The sequence below is a fragment of the Platalea leucorodia genome (assembly GCF_965183815.1).
Source record: "Platalea leucorodia genome assembly, chromosome: 2".
NCBI classification, from domain to species: Eukaryota; Metazoa; Chordata; class Aves; order Pelecaniformes; family Threskiornithidae; genus Platalea; species Platalea leucorodia.
The window spans coordinates 106,146,565-106,167,575 of NC_138824.1; the positions used below are offsets into that span (position 1 = coordinate 106,146,565).

Consider the following 21,011-nt stretch of genomic DNA (forward strand, 5'->3'; position numbering starts at 1 on the left):
AGTTCATGACTTGTACATTTGGATCTTTATCTTTCAGTCCTAGCTAATATAATTCTATTAGTGTATTGCTTCTCTGAAGGTTATACTTTACACTAGTGTAGTATCAGCTTCAATAGACATATCAGTTAAGTGGCAAAAGAATTATATTCTCTCAGTCCATGAAATATCAACAAAGTATATATGCATATTAAAAAGAGCAGCAACTAAACCTTGCTGGCCTTTCTTCTTGACTAGGTATTTCAAACTGACAAATTTGTAAGTGAAATAAAGCATTTTTTTTTGAGAAAGATTGACACATTAGTTCAGATGCCTCCGTTTTAAATTAACAGAATCTTAAACATTGTCGGTACCCTGGAAATGAAAAGGACAAACATAAATAGTTAATAGTTAAAGCTTTGCCACATTAGATACTGTCTTAAAGAGTTTAAAGCTTGAAACTACTGTCTCATCCAGCATCTTGCTTAGTCAACACATTAGGTGGGATATATAAGCCACCTCAATAGTACTGTCATTTGGTTTTAAAAATACAGCCATTTTTCATGCCCTAACTGAAGTTGACCTGTTAAATCAGTTCATTGGAAACTGAAAAGAAAGAAAGAAAACAGAATCAAGAAAATTTATTTTTTAATTGACTAAAATATCAGTGGATTGCAAGGAAGGTAAAACTACACAGTGACAGATCCGAATTACGCAGGCCTTGCTAAAGAAACTTCAATAGAGCAAATGAGAGAACAACTGGTGTCAGAGCACATTTTAAAAGGCAACAGCCACGAGAACACTGAACTGTGTATAAAACAGGCCCTTAATCTTGATGAACCATCTCAATAGGTACAGATGTACTTTCTATACAATATAACAAAAATCCTCCAGCAGAATGGAGTAGAAATCACTCCCACCTTTTTTATCAGACCTTCTCCTCAGCTCTCCAGAATGCTCAGTATACTTTCAAATGTTTTACAAGGAAACATTATTCTCTGTTATAATAGTTTGCATCTCTCTGGTCTTTTTTCCTTAGCATAGTTATGTATTCAGAAAACAGACTTCCATTAAATCACTTTATTACACATGCCCGTTTTACAAATGGTTAACCTGAGGCAAATTAAATAACATGACTGAACTCACATAGATAAATGGTACAGTTGGGAATAAAACTGAACACGATTCCCATAACTTGCTGTAACCAAAGGTTATAATCCTTCCAAAATCAGCATTAACACTTAATCAAATTCAAGATGTAATTGCACTTGTTTATTAAAAAAGAAACACTTTCATAAAACGGAGGTTAATATCAACTTACATTCAACATCAAAAAATACACTAAACAGGATGAAATTGGGAATATGACACCTTGGCCATTAATTCTGACAAACAGATTCAATTAGGTTTTCAATGGATGACATGCATATTAATATTAGATAAATCAGTTTTGATCGACTTCCCTATCACTGACAATGCTTTCTAGACTTTTCTCAAAATCAAGAAGGATTATGTTGATCTAGTTTTCCTATTTCCTAGTTTGCCAGTCTGATTTCTAAGGAAAAAAAGAATTTGAAATATTCTAGAAAACTGAGGTCTTTATCTTGACATATCTGCAAGATAAGTCCAAGGACAAGAAGAAGATATTAGCAGATTCTGAATCCTTGTAACTGGCTACCGCTATGTGAGGGAAAGGGACCTTAACAGTTCAGGACAGAGATTTCAGAAATTTGATGCAGAAATTCAGTACTGGAATACAATTTAGAATGAAGTTTGCTTCAGAAAAAATAATTTAGCTCCTCTCATCTTTCTTTCCCTGTTTGCATATCAATGATAATATTCTGTCACAGAGACTAGGGGCCTTTTCCACCTACCACTTTACAACCTCTCACTGTCAGCAAATAAAAAAGCAAGAATATTTTCTACTGCCAAGAATTTATAGCCTAATAAGACAAAATATAAAGACAATGAAAGGAGGAAAAAAAATAATCAAAAACAACAACAGAGAAGGGAGGCACATAAGCCAATATTCCTCACTATGAAATAGTTCCTGAAATAGGAACAGAACAGAAGCTTCCTCATTTAAGATCCAGTATCCAGTACACCGCCCTGTGAAGCTTTTGTAAAATCTTTAAAAAAGATATTTAATGCATGGTTTAAAAAAGTCAGTTGCCTCAGGGGCTGGCAAACCAACGGAAAATCTTTCAGTAGGCTCAGATCAGTAAACAGAGATAAGTGTCTCTCCAAGACACTTAGCCTGTGTACATAACGTAATATTTATGAAAAATTGAAAAACATCCATATCCGTCAACAGAGAGATCCACAAACTGGAAATTTATGCATTTTTTCTTAACAATCTAAAACATTAATGTTGGTTGTCTTACAACAAGGCCATTTAGGATACCAGATTTCAGACAACTCTTAAGAATTTTGGCCAGATAAGACATACATTGTTAAAAATTACAAAGACATTAAATAATCAGAATATTCAACCTTAGTTTGAATTCAGTATCAGTTCTTTAATTTGGGCTCTGCATAATTGTTTTTCTTTTTCCTCCTCTTCACTGAATTTTGAATTCTAAGCCACATTAAGGAATTAACTTTGCGTTCTATTTATTTACATCTCCTGAGACTTAAATTGTGCAAGAGAAAAATTTAAATCCATATTTGACTTATGCCATGTTAAGATAAAGGGGTCAGTCAAAGGAAGCTAACATTTAAAATGAATCTAACGTTGTTCAAAGATTGCAAAGGAGATTAAGAATTGACGGAAAGCCCTCCAATGTCCATTTTGAAAATGTAGTGACTCTTTAATTTCCCTGAAATAATATGCATAGATGCAAATTATTCATGTCTAAAATAGAAATGTGCACTGATATGGGGAGTCTGAGATACTTTATATCCCAGGACTGATGCATATCTTTGTTAAAATTGAAAGAATATACAGTGTATGGATATTTACATTTTTACAAATGTAAGAGTTCCCAGAGGCCATGGATATACTATGTTCATGTCACTGATATCATCAAAAAACACACATGAACTTTAAAAGCAGTTCCATTTTCAAAACATATTACACTTTAAAAAATACATAAAATACACTTGAAACTTATTCAGTTAAACATTCCTACATCCTAGGGGTGTCCAAAGCCATACCTCCTTCTGAATCTCGTTGAAATGGAGTGTTAGGGTTAGAATCTATCATTACAGATGGGGAAAATGTTATCTTTGTTATCAGTATTGCTGATCTATATTGAATATTTATTTATTTAATAACTGCATATGTTTTACCTGATGCACTTGTGCAAAAGTTGTGAGATTTTGGCTTCTATAATCTTTGAGATTGCTGAACTCATTGTTTCAGCTTTATTTGTTTCCCCTCAAATACGAATAAATCATGTCAGTAAGGTATTTTACTTACTTTTTACATTTATCTCACTTGCTGGTAACCTCAGTGCAATTGAATTTCTGTGAGTTCATTCACTTATTAATGCTGAATCTAGCTTTAGAAGTTAGAACAGAAATAGACAGCAAATGCTCTTAAAATTCAGTAATGAAATTAAGGTTGCACAACTTAATGGACTGATAGAAAATCGTGACGCATTGAAACAATGTGCATTGATGTGCAGACCTTAACTGAACTTACCTATACCAACTGATTTCAGGTGGAGGTGATCCAGTGGCTCTGCAGAACAAAGTTATTTCCTCTCCTCGATCTGCAGTGGCATTAAAGGATTTCTGTAGCACAGTAATTGCAGGGGGAACTGAAAAATAAAACATTATGTCCTATTAATGGAAAAATAAGTTATTTTATGTGTTTCTGGAGAAATTTAAAGCACAGGATAGGATCCTTTGCTAATTTTGGAATTTATAGTTACACTTAGGGATCAAGTTACAATATGAATCACTGTTACTAGTATTTCTTTACTTTTGTTAAACACTAGATTTTTAATATTATCAGGACATTTATAACCTTTTTTTTTCCCACTAGAATAATTTTTAAAAAGTCTTTTTCAGCAGTTCGTCAATTTTCTTACAGAACATTTTAAAGTCACTTAAGTTATACCTAGCACGTATAAGACACAATAGAGTTACATTTGGCACTAATTTAACTGTCTCAAATGAAAATGAAAAGCTGACATACAACTATGCAATGTTGTCAGACAGTGCGTTTAAAACAGATGTCAGTATGTAGTAGTCTTGATTATGCATATTTAATTCTTTTTACTGAACTCCTGCATATTTCCTGGGCAGGAGTATCACTAGCTTCAAAATGTGAAACATGATAGAACCCAATGGATACAACCTATTTTTGGAAATTGTATTTCCAAAAATTGTAATTGTGTTCTGAGAGTGACAAATTTTGTCTGTTCTTGATTGGATGAAGTTATTATTAAAACTGCAACAGTTCACAGAGAACGTCTACCCAGCAAAAAAAAAATAGCAATAATATTTAAGACAGAACAACTCACAGGCTGATATTTAATATCTCTGTTCATATGCTAATTTTAAGACAGCCGTCCTAAATCTGTTTCCACTAACTCTTAAGCAAAAAAACAAATAAAAACAATCCCAGCAGACTGGAAGGAAGAAGATATGTTGAAAAGAAGGAATGTCAGGGAAAGTGAGAGAAAAGGGAAAAGAAGGTTAGAGCTTCACAAAATATAGGTCTCTGCTAGCAAGAACATCCTGTCATCAGAGTGACTCAGAGTTATCCTTTTTAGCTTTAACTTTCACTAGAGAAAGAAGGAGAAACAGGCATCCCCAATGAATTTTATTTTAGCTTCCCGTTGCACTTCCACAGATTTTTCTCACAAACTGTTGAGAATCCAGTTCTGTTGCTTTGCACCAAATATTTTAGTTTTAGTATTCTACTTCAGAAGCCTTTCCAACTTCTGAACCTTAAATATATCAAATTATTAAAAAATAAGGTACCAGAATTATCAATGATCAGTAATTATATGTTGTTATGTACTCCTCGCACTTTTTAATGGTGTGCTGAAATTTAAGTGTTTCACAGATCACTTCTATCTGAAATTGCATGGGCCATTACTCAGTGTACAAAACCCTTCTGTTGTGCAACACCTTCCATGAAAAAAATGTCACTTAGAAAACATTTTAGCCATTTTGCAGTGGATTCTAAAGTCTAGACCTGAAAACATACTCAGTAACATGAGGGGATGAAACAATTATTTTCCAGCAGTAGCAGGTTCTTCACTGCTCACAACTAAGAACAACAGGACTATGACTCGATTCAGCACATTACTGAAGTTCCAAGAGATACTGCAATGACAATGAAATGAAATATCATTTTTCTTTTCAAAAGTCAAATTTTATTTTTCTCATCATTCTTTCTGGGAAGAGATCTGTTTATCTTTCATTCTGTTCTTGTGTGTATGTAGGATGGAACTAAAGTGTGAACCTAGAAGAGGAAAAGCCAAATGAAGCTATACTGGCAAGTCTCTCACATTTCAAGCTTAAAGCAAAATGGTAAAATTCAGTCACATTTAAGTGAAAACAATTATTTTTCATTTATGTCAGTGAGGTCAGGAAGTCTATCCAATTTATGGAACTTCCCAGACAGCAAAGAAAACTTAAAAGAAATAAATCTAATAAGCCCATTTACCAAAAGTGGGGGTGGGGTGGGGGAGTTTTTGTTTTCAGGAGGACTTGAATTCTTTTGTTCTATTTTATACTAACCATTTTTTTTTACAGACACCTGCCAATTAGACCTCATTAAAATATGAGAAGAAATGCTATAAAAAGTTCAGTGTTGCAAGTAGAAAAAGATACCTAAATATTAGATTTTAAAAAGAGAATCTAGCTCAAATGTGTTTAAATTTATTAGCCATTATAACCCTCCAAAGATTTCCATACATTAGAAACTACATTTTATATATCAAACTTTGTTCCAAGATATACTTTTAACTACTTTTGACTAAAGTTGCATTCTGTTTGTATGTAATCTTTAAAGCCTATAGATTGCTCCTTTTTTTTCTTTTTTTTTTCTTTTCTGAATCTGATTCATTCATAGGTTTTCCTTTTCACGAAAGAGCACTATAATTTTTCTTTTTGATTTGTAATATTACTTTAAAAGTCATTTTGGGCGAAGTTTAATACATTCAGCTTTATATAGGAAAACCTATTTATTCCTATAAATGAAGCAGAAAATAGCTCTTAATTGATACCACTCTACATGGGCAACCATATCAGAATCGCTCAACGGGCAACCCCTTCTCCTCCCAACACTATGAACTGAAGTCTAGAGGTAAGTGAGCATTAGCTTTCTTGTCTAGAGTCATAATAAATATATGAAGAACCAATTTTGTGGATATTATCCACCAATAAAAGATGTGAAGTCAGACCATAGGTTGCAATCTGATGTTTTAGGTTAAATACAGGCTCGCTCTCAGCTCAACACCATATAAATATTAGATAGAAGTGAAAGGCATTCAGAATGTAGGTTCATATCCATGTACATAAACAGCAGCAGAAGAAAATCTCATTCAGCATTTTAAATGCTACCAGATGCACTATTGGAACCATACATAACCAGGAGTCAAGGTAATGCAGCACCACAATGCACAGAGAGGAAAGCAATTTGTTGGGGGTCTTCATAGTGTGTAGGGCATGCACTGTTATATTCTATCACAATATGTAGGACAATCACTCATTTGCTTGCCACTATCTGTATATTATCTACAACAATCTAAAGAATTCTGCTTCAAAGATTGCTGCTTCATTATATGGATTAAATAATACTTGTGCCAGAAGCTGCTCTTTCTCCTGAAATTAACTGAGAATTGAACTTACATAATGATTTCTGTAAACTGGGGTTTGCCAAAAAGGACCAATCAAGGACAAAGCATTTAAAACTCAGAACCCAATAGGCACGATGGAAGTCGTTTCATTGAAAAACTGACATTAAACAGAATGTATAGATAAAAATTGCCCTTTAGGAACTGCATCCTTTCTGGACAATATATGAAGAGATATTTATTTTTCAACAGGTCATCCCTGAATTTAAGAGAAAAGTTGATCTAAATGCTCCATCTTGTCTTAATCCATGCATATTCCTTCCTAGAGGTTTTTTATAAACTGATGAAATGTATAATGCCACTTTTCAGATAACTTGTTATATATTTTCCTCCTCATAAAAATAAAATTTTAAAAATCTATAAGTAATACTGTTAATCTTAATAAAAAGCATCTGTGACTTTTGGAACAGTTAATAAAATATGTTCAATGCAGTGAAGGTAAATAACTATGAAAAATCAAGTGTGTTTTTTTAACAGTAAATGACAAAACACTGAAAAATACAGGCTGAACTGAACTTCTATATATTATAATCTGAAACTCAAGTCTTGCAGTGATTGTCAATGTTCCATGAATGCTTGAAAACAATATTCCAGCTTTTATGTATTTATATACACTGATATTATGAAATGCAATGAATTCAGTATAGTAGGTTTTTTTTTAAATATTAAGCAATTACATTTATAGGTAAACAATACTAATCAGACATTATATTAACCAGTTTAATCAGGATCTTTTAGAAGCTGATATATTTTACAATAGGCTATGATAATCAAGTAAAGCAAGAAGTCAATTCAAAAACTTTTACGCCTTACCATTCACAATAACAATTATGTCCCGAAAGTCAATTTCTCCTCTGGCTTCCACTCTTCCTTCACATCTGTATACTCCTTCATCGCTTTTATTGATGTTAAGAATTTGGAGATTATTGTTTGCTAATACTGCAAATCGATCTAGAAAGGCAAGTAAGAGAATAAGTGGTATTAGTAAATAAGGACAACACGAGGCATGCTAGCTTAAATGAGTAATATTTATGTACTTTCTATGTACAATCAGAATGCTCATTGACAAAACGTTTGTCAATTTAAAAGTAAAATGTCAGCAGAGAAATTTGTTTTTGTTTTTTTTTTTCCATTCCAAAATACATTGCCATTTCCTAAAATTCAATCTAGATTTTCCATCCATAACTTCCTACTTACTCTGAGGAGTCATCAAATGTAAGTTAAATTTATACATTATTGCAAAATGAGTGGAATATTCATGAACACCTACATAGAACATAAAAAAAAATTAAAGAGATGGAAAAAGGATAAATTGAGAAATTTATAATAAGTGAAAAAATGCTTCTTCCCTCTCCGTCTAGATTAACCAACTGTCTTTGTGCCCATTTTACAGCACTATGCTTAACAATGTCTCAGCTTGCTCGCTCTCCTTCCCTCCTCCTCTTCCTTTGCTCATTTATTATTACTCAGTCAATGATGTGTCTCACCATCATCTAACACTTCATAGAAATGGGTACAAAGACATAATCCACAAACCACTCCACCTTCTGCATAGTCCAGAATAAACTGAAATTCAGTAGACCTTTTGAGTAGCTTAAGTTCACTGAACAAATCAGATTCTGAACAAGTATGCATACACTTTCCTGTACATGCAGCAGCAAAATTATAATCTGCAAGAGTAAACTGAATTTGAATTTAATTTTTCTTTATCTGAACTAGTGTATTGGGTTTACGTGGCAAGGTGTTGGCAGCAGGAGGGCTGCGGGGGCGGCCTCTGTGAGGAGAGGCCAGGGCTGCCCTGTGCCAGACACAGCTGTTTCCACATGGCTCCAATGGACCCACCACAGGGCACAGCTGAGCCCCTCAGCCAAGGTGGTGGCACCTCTGGGAAAGCATGTATAAGAAAGGGCAAAAAATGCTGTGCAGCAACTGAGAGAGAGAGGAATGACAAAAATACAAAAGAAACAGCCCTGCAAGCACCAAGATGAGAGAAGGCTGAAGGGGAAGAGGTGCTCCAGGCACTGGAGCAGAGATCTCCCTGCAGCCCCAGGAGAGAGCACGGTGGAACAGATATACACATTGCAGTCTGTGGAAGACCCCATGCTGGAGCAAGTTTATCCTGAACAACTGCAGCCCATGGGAAGGACCCGCTCTGGAGCTGTTATAGACTGACCACAACGCCCATTCCCTTGCACTGCTTGGGGTGGATGAAGCAGAAGAGTCAGCAATGAAGGAGTAAGTTGAGCCTGGGAAAAAGGAGGGGGGAAGTTTTGCTTTAATTTTGTCTTTGCGTTTCACCATCCAGCTCTATTTAACTAGCAATAAATTCAGTTAATGTTCCCCAATTCAAATCCATTTTGCCTGTGCTGGTAATTGGTGAGTGATTTCCCTGCCTTTATCTCCACCCACAAGCTTTTTCATCTTATTTTCTCCCCCTGTCCTGTTGAGGAGTGTAAGTAAGCGAGTGGCTGGGTGGGTGCCTGGAAGCTGGCCAAGGTTAACCCACCATAACTAGTCAATATTAATGGACTCTTTTGAGGAGAATTACTTCCTGCAGTTCACTGTATATGGTTTTTGAAGAACCTGCGTACTTGTTATTCAGCTGTCTTTCTCATTCTATTTGAATCAGTGTCATCCTTTCAGTATTGGAGGATGATAAGATTTACTAGCTTCCAGTTTTAACTAGCAACCAAGTGTTATTTTTCACTTTGCTTTCCTTTTTGATTCTGCTAGATTTTTAAAGCATGCTAGATTTCCCATAACACTGATATTCCAAAACAGTGATAAACCACACCTGGTAGAAAAGCTTTTATGTAGTTATACAGCTAAGAGTCTATTCATAGAACATATGTGCATACATATTTACAAATAAAACAGCTTTTTATGCCATGAGGGTTCTGTTTCATTACCAAGAACTCCATCAGAAATATGTAAAAAGAAAATTTAATTATGCTTCACCTGATAGAGGTTTACAGGACATCAATGGCCTCAACCCACTTATGCTAATTATGTCTAGTTTATTAAAGTCATGCTTGAACATTAATGCCATTTCACACACTACCACATACAAATTATATCATCGTTTTCTTTCCTGTCCCTATACAATTCCTAGAGAGCTGTGCTTCAAATGTTTTGAAAAGGTGAGATCTAACCCCTCTTTAAGCATTGTTAACCCTTTTTTTGTTTTGTTAACATAAATATTTAATGTGTGAGATGAACAAGAGGACTGGAGATCACCTTTATTTCTTTAAAATGCTGAAAAAATGAGGGTTCATTTAGTAACAGGAAACAAAGGTGTTGGCTGGATATCTTTTCAACTTTAATTGAAGAGTAATATAAGGGATACAGCTGGAGATACTCTCATGAGTAAACTAGGTATAACAGAAGAAAAACATTTTGGGTCTTTTTCTGCCACCAATACTGTCTACGTACAGACCAAATACTTAAAAAAACATGTTAAAACTTAAAAAACAGTAATATTGTTCTCATTCAGCAGTAATCAATTGTGCATAGACCAGCCGGGTCAACAAATGCACTGAAATCTTGACAGGCAGAGGTTAGATCTTGATGGACTCACAGGTACTATGGAACACTCAGGAGGTTCAGAGCAGTAGAATAAACTAGTAATACAGCATGATACACAGACATGGTGTGCACACAGATAAAGTTCATTGTCCCATGGATATCATGATAAAAATTGTGTCCTATACTAAATGGATTACAGTTGGTGGATGTGGACAGTGACTAGGCACTACACTCCTCCAGCTCATCACTCTATTTTCTGGACTCAACTCACTCAACTTCAAGTGCCTAATTTAGAAAAAGAGTCACACCATCTTCCCCTTCAGTCAAATCAGATGTTAAGCTGTATGGATGGCAAGAGGGATTGCCTATGTCTTTTCAGTGCCTCATAATCAGAGCTTGAAGAATTTTTGGCTTATGGTTTGTAAATTTTACTGTGTTCTAGGGTGTGTACCAAGCTATGACCCACAATGTCTAACAAAAAGGTTAGGCACAGCTGTTCCTTCTAAGACGAAGACATAACTAAAGACCCGTTGAAGAAAAAATCAAAACTTTTGGCAAAAGTTGAAGACCAAGACTCCTATTAAAAATGTCCCTCATACAACCACACCAGTCATTCTCTACAGGAGGGACTGTTTTTCAACCCAGTAATTTCTTCTTCTAGACCAAATGTAAACACAGCATGTTAACCCTCTAAAGCTAACACACACTTTTGCACATCAGTTTACACAAGTGTATTTAGCAGGTCTACATTGGCTCTGCAGGGCAATGTCACCACTTTTTCCACTACTGTAATTAAACTGCACAAACTACTGACTGGAAGTGGAAAACCTAGTACTCAAGAGACTATGCTACGCTGAGGAAGGAGCAGAACTGGCTTGCCACAGCCTACTCAAAGAGGGTTAGTCTGGCTCATTTGAAGTCTGTCTTACCTAGTCCTTCATAATAAGAGAGAATGCTTTTTTATAGATCACATCAATCATAAGATAACATGCAGTTCCCTAGAATTGTAACTAGATGGATTTTCAAAAAGTAAATTCTAATAGTTTTCCAGAACCTTTTATCATATATAAATTGTGATCTTGAAGAGAATCATCTTATATACTAAAAATACCTATGTGGGGAAAAAAACACAACCTAAGAGAATTACATAATTGAGAATGTAAAACAATAAAATATATCAAAGCGTACAGTAAACATGAAGGATGCACCAGTCCCCAATATTTTCTATCTAGTCATAGACAAGCTACAATTTTCTACGTCCATTACAGTTACATACCACATCTATGCTATCCTTATAGAAAACTGCTAATCTGATAGTGGAATTCTGACAAATCTTAATGATTTGAGCAGTGACAGAATAAAACATTCATATATATATAGTTAGTGGGTAATTTATCTGTAGCATATTTGTATTAACAGTGGCAGCTAATCTTCTTCTAAGGTTAACTCCAACCATAAACTAATATACAAATGTCTGTACATAAAATTTCTATATTTGCTTTAAGCACTGTAGAATGAGTTGTATTTACTGTCCTTTGAAGCCCCAGAATTGTGCAAAACCAGAGCCAGTCACTTACGACTCCAGATAAGATCTGATCAATGAAAACAATGTCTTTCACTTTTATAGCTACTAAAATGTCCCTGATACCCATACAATGGAATTATAAGTCATGACAATCCATCTCTGGATTACTATAGAGAAATTCTTAGAACATTCCCAGAAAAATTATGCTTTATATATTGCTCTATTAAACCTTAAACATACAATGTAAGACCTGAAAGACTCTGGGAGGTCATTGTTCACCTAGTTTTTATTTTGTTTTTGTTTTACTTTTACCAAAGAATGGTGGACAGCCACTCCCACAGTTTCTTACTCACATCGTTGTTTGCAGAACTCAAAAGAGACTATAAATCTTAGAATGATCCAGCAATGGAGCAGATAAGGTACTGGGAATATACAGAAACTAATTCAGAATGGTGAGAGGCTATTTCATCTACAGCTATTTCAGCTATAGGCCTACTACACAGCAAAAATTTTCACTTTTGATTTTGTGCACAGGCCTTCTGGGAGAAGAAATCAGTCTTCTATTCAAATGGAATATGCAAATACAGGTACTAGTAACTGTCAAGAACTTGCAAAACTGAAATAGTCAAAAGTCTGTGCTGCAAAAACCCTACTAGTTGTAACATATACAACAGAAGAATGGTCAAGAATATAACAAAAAAGCCATGAACTTAAAGCAATGACATTATCTCATGTCTTCCTATTATGCCAGTGCTAGAACGCTTAAAATAGAAATGCTTTCTCGTGCCCCACAAATAAACTGCAATATACAATTCAGTTTGGATATGAAATTATTCAGTATTTTAGCTTACTATGAACTAAAACCCAACAAGAATAATTAGTTACTTGGTTTTTAATAGGCACCATTTGGAATACAACAGACAAATTTGATGTTATTTAATTTAAAATTAGGCAAATAGGTTACAGGTACTGATCCTTCACTGGAGATTTTGAAGCTAGAAATGTAATATGAGACCGAGTCTTTTTATTTCACAAGGCATGAAAAAAAATTTCTTAACTGTAAGACTTTGGGTATACTCTTTATCCACCTGTATTATAAACCCATATAGGCATTGCCAAAACTCACAAAGTTCATGATGTCTTATTTTTACATTATTTAAAACTTCACTGGGATCTTATTTGGATGCTACTCTAGATCAGAACATAAGGAAGCATTCTGCTATTTAAATCAAAACTGGTTTCTATCGTTCTACCTTTTGATATTGTAAGCATTGTGAAAGCAAATGGTTAAAAAGATTTACCCATTGAAATTTAAAAACTTAGAATCTTCAGACTGTATGATTCTGAAAAAGAAAGGAAACGTTGCTTTATTTCCTTTGCTAATCTTACAGCAGCCAGATTGATTAGAAAAAACAAATAAAATGGCAATAATAAAAAATTTTGAGAGACACCTTTGAGGCACTTTTACTTTTTCAACCTCTGAGCTGCATCCTTGAAAAAGACTTTTTGCTAATTTGTCAAATCTTATTTTGTTTTCAGAGTTCTTATTTTTCAAAATCTTCTATGTCTCACCTACATTCACTGTTTAATTATATATACCAAAATTTCAACTCTTTTTTCTAAGGGCAGAAGTTTGCTATTTCTTCTTAGTGTCTGTGTCTAGATGACAGAAGGGATAGGATATACTAAACAAGAAAGAAGTTTGATCAAAACTTTCTTTCATAATGGAGAGGAATCTGAGTCCAGAAACATCAAACAAGCTTTTTTTTTTTTTTCCCCCCAGCAACTGCTCCACATTTGTATATGTGATTTCATAAGAGACCAAATATAACTTTTCATTTTCCTTGTGCAACAAAAATAATATTTAATTTCTAAAGAACAAGAATTTTAAGTGCATATGCTACAGCCTTGAGTTTTAGTACATGGAGACATGAAGACTGATGAGGAGATGGATAAGCTGGTTCATAACAATGGTAGTTCCATTTCCAGAAAATGTGGAAAGTCTTGTTTTCCATAAAGGCAAAGACGACTATAGAGACAGCACTGAAAAAATAGTTCACAGTTTTTGAGGGGGTAAATCACACGATTTCTATAGGCATAATTAATTGTCTTTCTACAGGCTTAGAATTTGCATGTGGGGAAGATAAGATTCATCTTCACCTAACTTTATCAGTCTAGCTATTAGGGAATCTAGCCTAAACAGATTACCTATATTCCCAGTTGTTTGTAACTCAAAGGGTAGCTTAAACTCATACAAGTAAATTCTCACAATAGCGCAAAAAGCCTATCCACCTGAAAGTCTTTGAGCTAATGTGCAAGTATATCAAAGTCAAAGCAGTGTTTGCTCAGTGTCATAGCTTTGTTTGCACAATGAAGTTTATCTCTGTGCGTTTTAAAAAGGTGTTCAACTCCTACATACATGGCAACCCAGGAAGAGTTCCTGTGAAGGAGCTCCCAGCAATCTTTTGGGCATATGGACCCTCATGTTACATCTAGACAAAATTTCCAATTGGAAAACAATGATATATGAAGGAAACCATTGCATATGGATTCTCTATAGGCCACAGAACCTGGTTAAATTCTACTTAAGCTGATGGGCTAATCAAAACCCATCCCCCACTATAAAATGGTTAGTCTTCTTTTACAATATTTTAATATTAATTAGAATGTATAACTTAAAGAGTTACCAAAATACTAACTGTCAGCAATAGTTGTGACTTCCTCATTCCGATACAACCAGCTGACAATGGGAGCAGGTGAACTAGTAACACGGCAAACAACTTCTGCATCTTCTCCCTGCCTGAACTCTTGTGGAGATATTATGTCTCGGAAAGTGAGCTTTTCTGAAAAGGAAGAAAACAAAATATAGCAAGCAAATTCCAGTTCACTTAGCATTAAAATTATGTGTGCCAACAAATCAAAGATTACTATTAAGACTTTTCATTGTGATAATACAGAATTATTTCCATAACATAATTTTCCCAGATAAGACTCTAATGGTCCTGGACACGTGACTTCCACTCTGTCTGTAGAAATGATTTCACAATCATTTTGCATTACGAAAATCTTTGTTTTATTTATATAAATGAAGCATGTTTTATAAATATATTTTTTATTGTTTTCAATGTTCCAGAGCTCAGTTTTGAAACTCTAGTTTTTTAGAGGTCTACATATACAGGTTAATAGTCTATTTACACTCTTGTGTGTTTTATTCCTCATGATCTTATTATTGAATTAAAAAACTCATGTTTTTATTCCATCAAAACTTATACCCAAATCACCAAAATTATTTGGAAAAATCTTATTAAAAAGGTGGAACTTTAGCCTCACTGACTGTGAAAACCATCAGCTGAGTAAAACATAAAATCTTAAAAGCCAGTGGGAAACTATATGGAAAAACTTAATATTATTAAGTCATAAGAATTTGTAGCATTTTTTTGAGGAAAAAACAAGGGTTTTTTTAGGCCTGATGAGGCTTTTAATTATTCCAACCTCAAATAACCAAACCTGATATTTAATTTTATTAGTGGGTTGAATAAGTTTAGTATTACTAGAATTTAGTGTTAGAAGTCCAAGATGGCATTAATCCATGATATTGTACAAGATCTAACGCAGAAACCAATTGCCTGACAAAAAATTCTGGAAGATTTTCTTGCACACAGAAGAAACAAACTGACCTAAGTTCTCTATGATCAAATACTGCCAATTACATTTCAGAGGACACTTTGGAGAACTCAAGTCAGAGATGCAACTCCACCACCCCCATTTTGCATTGATACAAGTGCAGGCTCAAATAAACCACAGTCCCCAGAGCAGAGGGAGCACACTTTTGTTATATACATCTCTTGTATACTTTTACAAAGTATTCGTGTGAAATGTTTGAAGTATTTGACCATATGTAAGTCAAAAGAAAAACTCTCACAGACATCAGTGAGTACTGAACTAGACCCTAGGAGTACACTGTATCCTGCTTTTTCCTTACAATACATCACAAATACAAATAATGAAACTTTTATATGTCAGTTCCCATGAACCTGCACATTCCTTGTGCAGGTCTTCAGGTTCATGCAACCTCAGAATTATTAAAATTACCACATGCAAACAATTAAAAAGATTTTAATCTTGCTCAGCAGTTTGCTAATGGAGTGACTGGCAGTCTTAAGCATACAAATGAATTTCACAAAACTTGAAATCCTGCGAACTGCCAGCTTTCAAGCCATCATGTAAACTATCGTAACTGCTATCATTATTTTAATCGTTGTTTTATCAATAGTTTTTTTTTAATTGCATGGCGTTTGTTATCTGAGTTATCTGTACCTTTCAGAAGCAGTGCTTTATGATTCTACTCTGTATTTTCTGTCTCATTGCAATTTCTCAGAGCTCAATCCATCCACAAACAATTTTTTTATGAATATTAAAAAACTATTCTCCAATTAAATTAGAGAATAACTCAGCTGAAAGGCTGCTGCCATATGTCCCACCTTTTCACCAACAAAGACCTTGCCTTATATCTTCACAGTGTACTTGTTTAATGTATCACTTTTAGGCATTTTTGATTGATCTAAAGAATACAGTACAATGTAAAGTTATTTAACTAAACTGAAAAAAAAACCCTCTTAGAGAATCTCTTACCACAATAGAACGTATTTACTTCTCAAATGTACTCCTCAATTAGTTGTTTGTAATTGAAATGCATTTTGGTTGCTTATCACATTAAGCTTCAATGCTTCATAGCAAAAATCCATATAAGGCCAAGAATAGGAAAAGGCTGACATAAAAATAACTAATTCAGTCCAAACTCCACTTTTTAAATGACATGTATTGCACTTCTTGCACTTTTATTTATGCACATATTTGTAATATGTTATAGATGTATTTGTAATAAGAATTAAGTTGACATAACTTTTTTCTCATATTTCCTCTTTTCCATGAGGGGCATACAGTGCACCCTCATAGTTCTACGATACAAAGGAAAAGTGACCTACAATATTACAAAGTGGCCATCCATTTCATTTAAGACTTTATCATAATATCTATTAACTAAACTGCAGGAGATGCAATTATTTGGCAGATAAGGTTCAGAGCCCAGGAAGATACTTTGATGGGCTTTACTTTCTCAATAGCAGTAGCTTTTAAATTGTAGTCTTTCATTTATTAGTTGATAATATTTTACTTACGATAAATTTCCAAAACAACAGTAGCTTCTTGAGTTTGTCCTTTAGCATCTGTTGCTTGACACCGATATATACCAGCATCTTCTATATCTGCATTATAAATGGTTAGCCGTGATCGAACACCTTCTTTCTGAACAACCACTCTTTGACTAGAAACAATCTTCTCTCCCTGTGGATTGTACCAATCTATGTTGTCAGGCTCACCAATGGCTACAAACAAAAACAAAAAACAATCCAACATTAGAAGTTCATGTAGACATTATGCAAAGCATATGCCTACCCAATGCATAATGTCTATGCAATGTCAGAGAATTGCTAAATTATAGGAGTTGTGAGAAAGTCTGTAGAAAGATAAGCAAGGCAAAACTGCAGGCAGACGTATGATTGTTGAGACAGAATAACTAGTAGCTCAAGGAGTCAAGAGGAAAAAAATAAACACAGAAATGTATGAAGTCTTAAAGGAAAGAAACAGGCTGTTCAGCAGTCACTGGATCAACAGGTCAAGTCATCAGTCAGTTGAGTTGTCAGTGTAGTCAGGCCATGTGTCATTGTTAATGGAAGATGGCAACTCAGCAACATCAAGGATCCACATCAGGCAGCTGCAAACGCAAACCCTTCTGCTCCTGACAGATATCTGCCTCACCAGAAAAGACTCTTTGGGTGTCTCATTAGGTTGGAGAGGATACTAAAGCTTAGCCTAGAGGCTTATGTAACTCCTTAGTTTAGACAAGTGAAAATATTTTAACTAAAGAAGCATTCTAACAGATATAAATTACCTGTACTGATATAGACAATTCAAACCAAGTGATTCAGAGTCTGAAATGAATAGTTTCTAGATTGGAAATGTGAAGCCAGTGAAGATCTACTATTTATCACAATTCTCACAAGTCAATGTGAATATACAAAAATAAGCTAATTTAATATTGTGAACCAATTAATTCAGTTTCAAATTATATAGAAGGTTGAAAATCTAGCAAAAAATACATTCCTACAAGTAAAATGAACATACCTGTGCATGTGAAGAATTTGGATTCACCCACGCTGAGCTCAACTTTGCTAAGTGAAATCGTAACTTGAAGTAGAGCTGAAAAATATAAAGTAGGTTGTGAATACATTTTGGCATTTATCAGTTTAAATTTTCTATTTTTAGGTTTTGTATTTTCTCATTCTCTACTACAGACCCTGTTCAACAAAATCTGAGAAGTTTCGGCTAAGCATTGTATCTTTTGAACTGGAGTATATATAGAGGTGGAGAAAACAATCAAAATAAAGATGTTACTCAAAGGATAACAGCCTCACATCCTAAAACTGAGGACAAAATTAAAGAAGAAAAAGAAAAAGAGATAGAAATACACACAAACATAAAACCAAACACTCAATGAGAATAAAGTGACTGGGAACACTCAGTATAGACTGACCAAGCGTAAATAATGCCTGACCAACCCCACTGCCTTCTATGATAAAATGATTAGTTTTGTGGATGAGGAAAGAACAATGGGCAGCAATTACCTTGATTTCACCAAGGCTTTTGACACTGCCTCCCACAGTATTCTCATATTCAAGTGTATCGGGATAAATAGCAAGGTTTTGGTAGCGGGGGATGGTTGCAGGAGTGAATTCTGTGGGAGGCAGGCCAGAGGTTGTGCTGTGACAGACACAGCCAGTTCTAGCTAGCTCCACAATGGACACACTTGCAGGACGTATCTGAGCCAGCTGGAGGAATTTGTGGCACCTCTTAGAACACCAAGACAGAGAAACAAGAAGGCCAGAGCAATAGGAGGTGCTCCATGGCACAGTTGGTAACACCCCTGAAGGGACTGTGGCCCATGCCAGAGCAAGTACATCCCCAAAAGTACTGGAGCCTGTGGATAACTCACAACAGAACAGAGGAAATGAGTTAGACAGAAGGAGCAGTGGAAGAAAAGAGCGAGAAAGAAGGAATGGCAGAAAGAAAACACTATGTCCTCACCCCAATCTCCTGCATCACCCATCACCTCATTGAAGGGACTGAATATAACCTGCATTGATGGTGATAACAAGGGGAGTGGAGACTAGGAATGGGTAAGGAGAAGTATCTGGAGCTTGGGAAAGGGGAAGAAAGGTGTTTTCCCTAAGTATTTAAGCATTTGTCTTCTTTGTTTCCCAATACTAAAATCAGTAATTAAATGTTTATGATAATGGTTGATAAATAAAGTTAAATTCCCCACCTAGAGTCTGTTCTGCCCACAAGAGTAATTTGCCAGTGATTTTCCTGTCTTTACCTTGACCCATGAGTTTTCTCATTCCCAGTCTTCCTATTTTCATCCCTGTCTTGCTCGGGGTGGGGGGAGTGAGCAAATGGCTGTGTGGGTGCTTGGCTGCTAGCTGAAGCCAACCCACCACATCAAGTTAGGGTGTTCCTGTCTGGATGAGTGGGCAGCTAGGCTGGTAAAATCCTAGTTGGATGGTTAGGCTTAGAAGGCAGTGGCTAATGGGTCATACTGTACCTGGAGATCAATAACAAGTGGGGTACTGTAGGGTTCTGTCCTATTTAACACCTTTATCAATGATGTGAAGGAGGTCATTGACCTAGAGAGATTGGAAGAATGTATCAACAGGAACACCATAATATTCAATAAGGATAAATGCTAAGTTCTGCACCTGGGAGGTAATAACCTGTTGGGATTCATACAGCTGGTGAGGAGAGTCTGAGGGGAGCTAGGCTTGTTCAATCCGCAGAAGAGAGTGCTGCAGGGGAGCCTAACAGCCCATACCTATGGGGAATTCATCAAGAAGATGGACCCAGGCTCTGCACAGTGGTGTACAGCAGACAGACGAAAGACAAGTTGAAACAAGAGAGGTTCAGGCTGAGCATCAGGAAAAACTTTTTCATGATGCAGACAGTCAGAAAGTAGAGCAGATTGCCCAGAATATGCAATCTCTGTTCTTTCAGGTTTCAACAGCTCTCTGGATAAAGCCTTGAACAATCTGGTCTATTTTTGTAACTGACCCTGCTTTGAGCAGGAGGTTGAACTACAGACCTTCTTAAGTCCCTTCCACCTGGAACTATCTCATGGTCCCATCACCCTATGAATAACCTACCCAACATGGCCAGTACTGTTGGCGAAGGGCTTATTTATACAAAGTAACTATGTACTCTTCAATAATCACAATTCCAGCATTATCATCACTGTAAGTTACTGTAGCTCTTTAACATTACCGTGCAAAATTGGACAATAAATTTTCATGAACTAATAACAAGGATAAAGAGAGTCACGTTAATTTAAAGCTCTAATCAAGACAGAAAAAGTCAAACGGACAAAAAAAGGACTCATTTTTTTAGAGAAGAAAATTAATCTAAATTTTCATTCAATATTATACATAGAGAACTGGGGTGTATCTGAAGTTATAAAAAATATTGTTTCAAGAATCTGGGGTTTTCAGTCTTGAAATATAATAATTATGGTCTATTCTGTGTATGTGGAAATATTTCACCTTTTTGAAAACTGCAACACAAACTACAGTTTATACTGAATGTCCCAAGCTCACTAGATTCTTTTTGTATAATTGGTATGAAAGTCCAACAGGACAAACATCTCTAGAGGTGGGCAGTATTACACTCCAAACTAACTTTTCGGTGTGACAAATTTTATCCATGAATACGTTAGAACTTCAAAACCTGCTAAGAACCACAATTACTTCAGCATCAGTCTGCCAAACCAAATTTAACAGAATTGGGTATTTTCTACCAAAAAAAAAAAAAAAAAAAAAAAAAAAAGAACATCTATATGGCAAATGACATTTTTCATGAGATGTCCTGAATTGTGGATACTTTTCCTGAGGAGATCATCACAACTGAACCTACTTTTTAAAAAATTATTATTAATCTTTTATACCCTGCCCCCCCATAAGAAACTAGCTAAGAAGAAAAACCACAAAAAGTCCCCAAAACACATCCTACTTTAGGCAAAAGTAAATATCTGTGTGTACTCTATTTGTTAACATGAAAATTTG

At 35.1% G+C, this 21,011-nt stretch overlaps 1 protein-coding gene across 2 annotated transcripts in view; it reads right to left on the minus strand.

Annotated features, from left to right (window-relative positions):
- Window positions 1-21,011, minus strand: part of NCAM2 (neural cell adhesion molecule 2) — a gene marked incomplete at both ends in the record, with an annotated part of 315,199 nt that overhangs the window by 122,647 nt on the left and 171,541 nt on the right. Inside the window, 5 exons of one of the 2 annotated variants that reach the window (XM_082333671.1) lie at window positions 3,623-3,740; window positions 7,608-7,745; window positions 14,544-14,687; window positions 17,022-17,228; window positions 18,028-18,102. In XM_082333671.1, the coding sequence (XP_082189797.1) occupies window positions 3,623-3,740; window positions 7,608-7,745; window positions 14,544-14,687; window positions 17,022-17,228; window positions 18,028-18,102 (682 nt within the window). The remainder of the gene's footprint in view (window positions 1-3,622; window positions 3,741-7,607; window positions 7,746-14,543; window positions 14,688-17,021; window positions 17,229-18,027; window positions 18,103-21,011) is intronic. The other variant, XM_082333672.1, reaches the window with a different exon arrangement.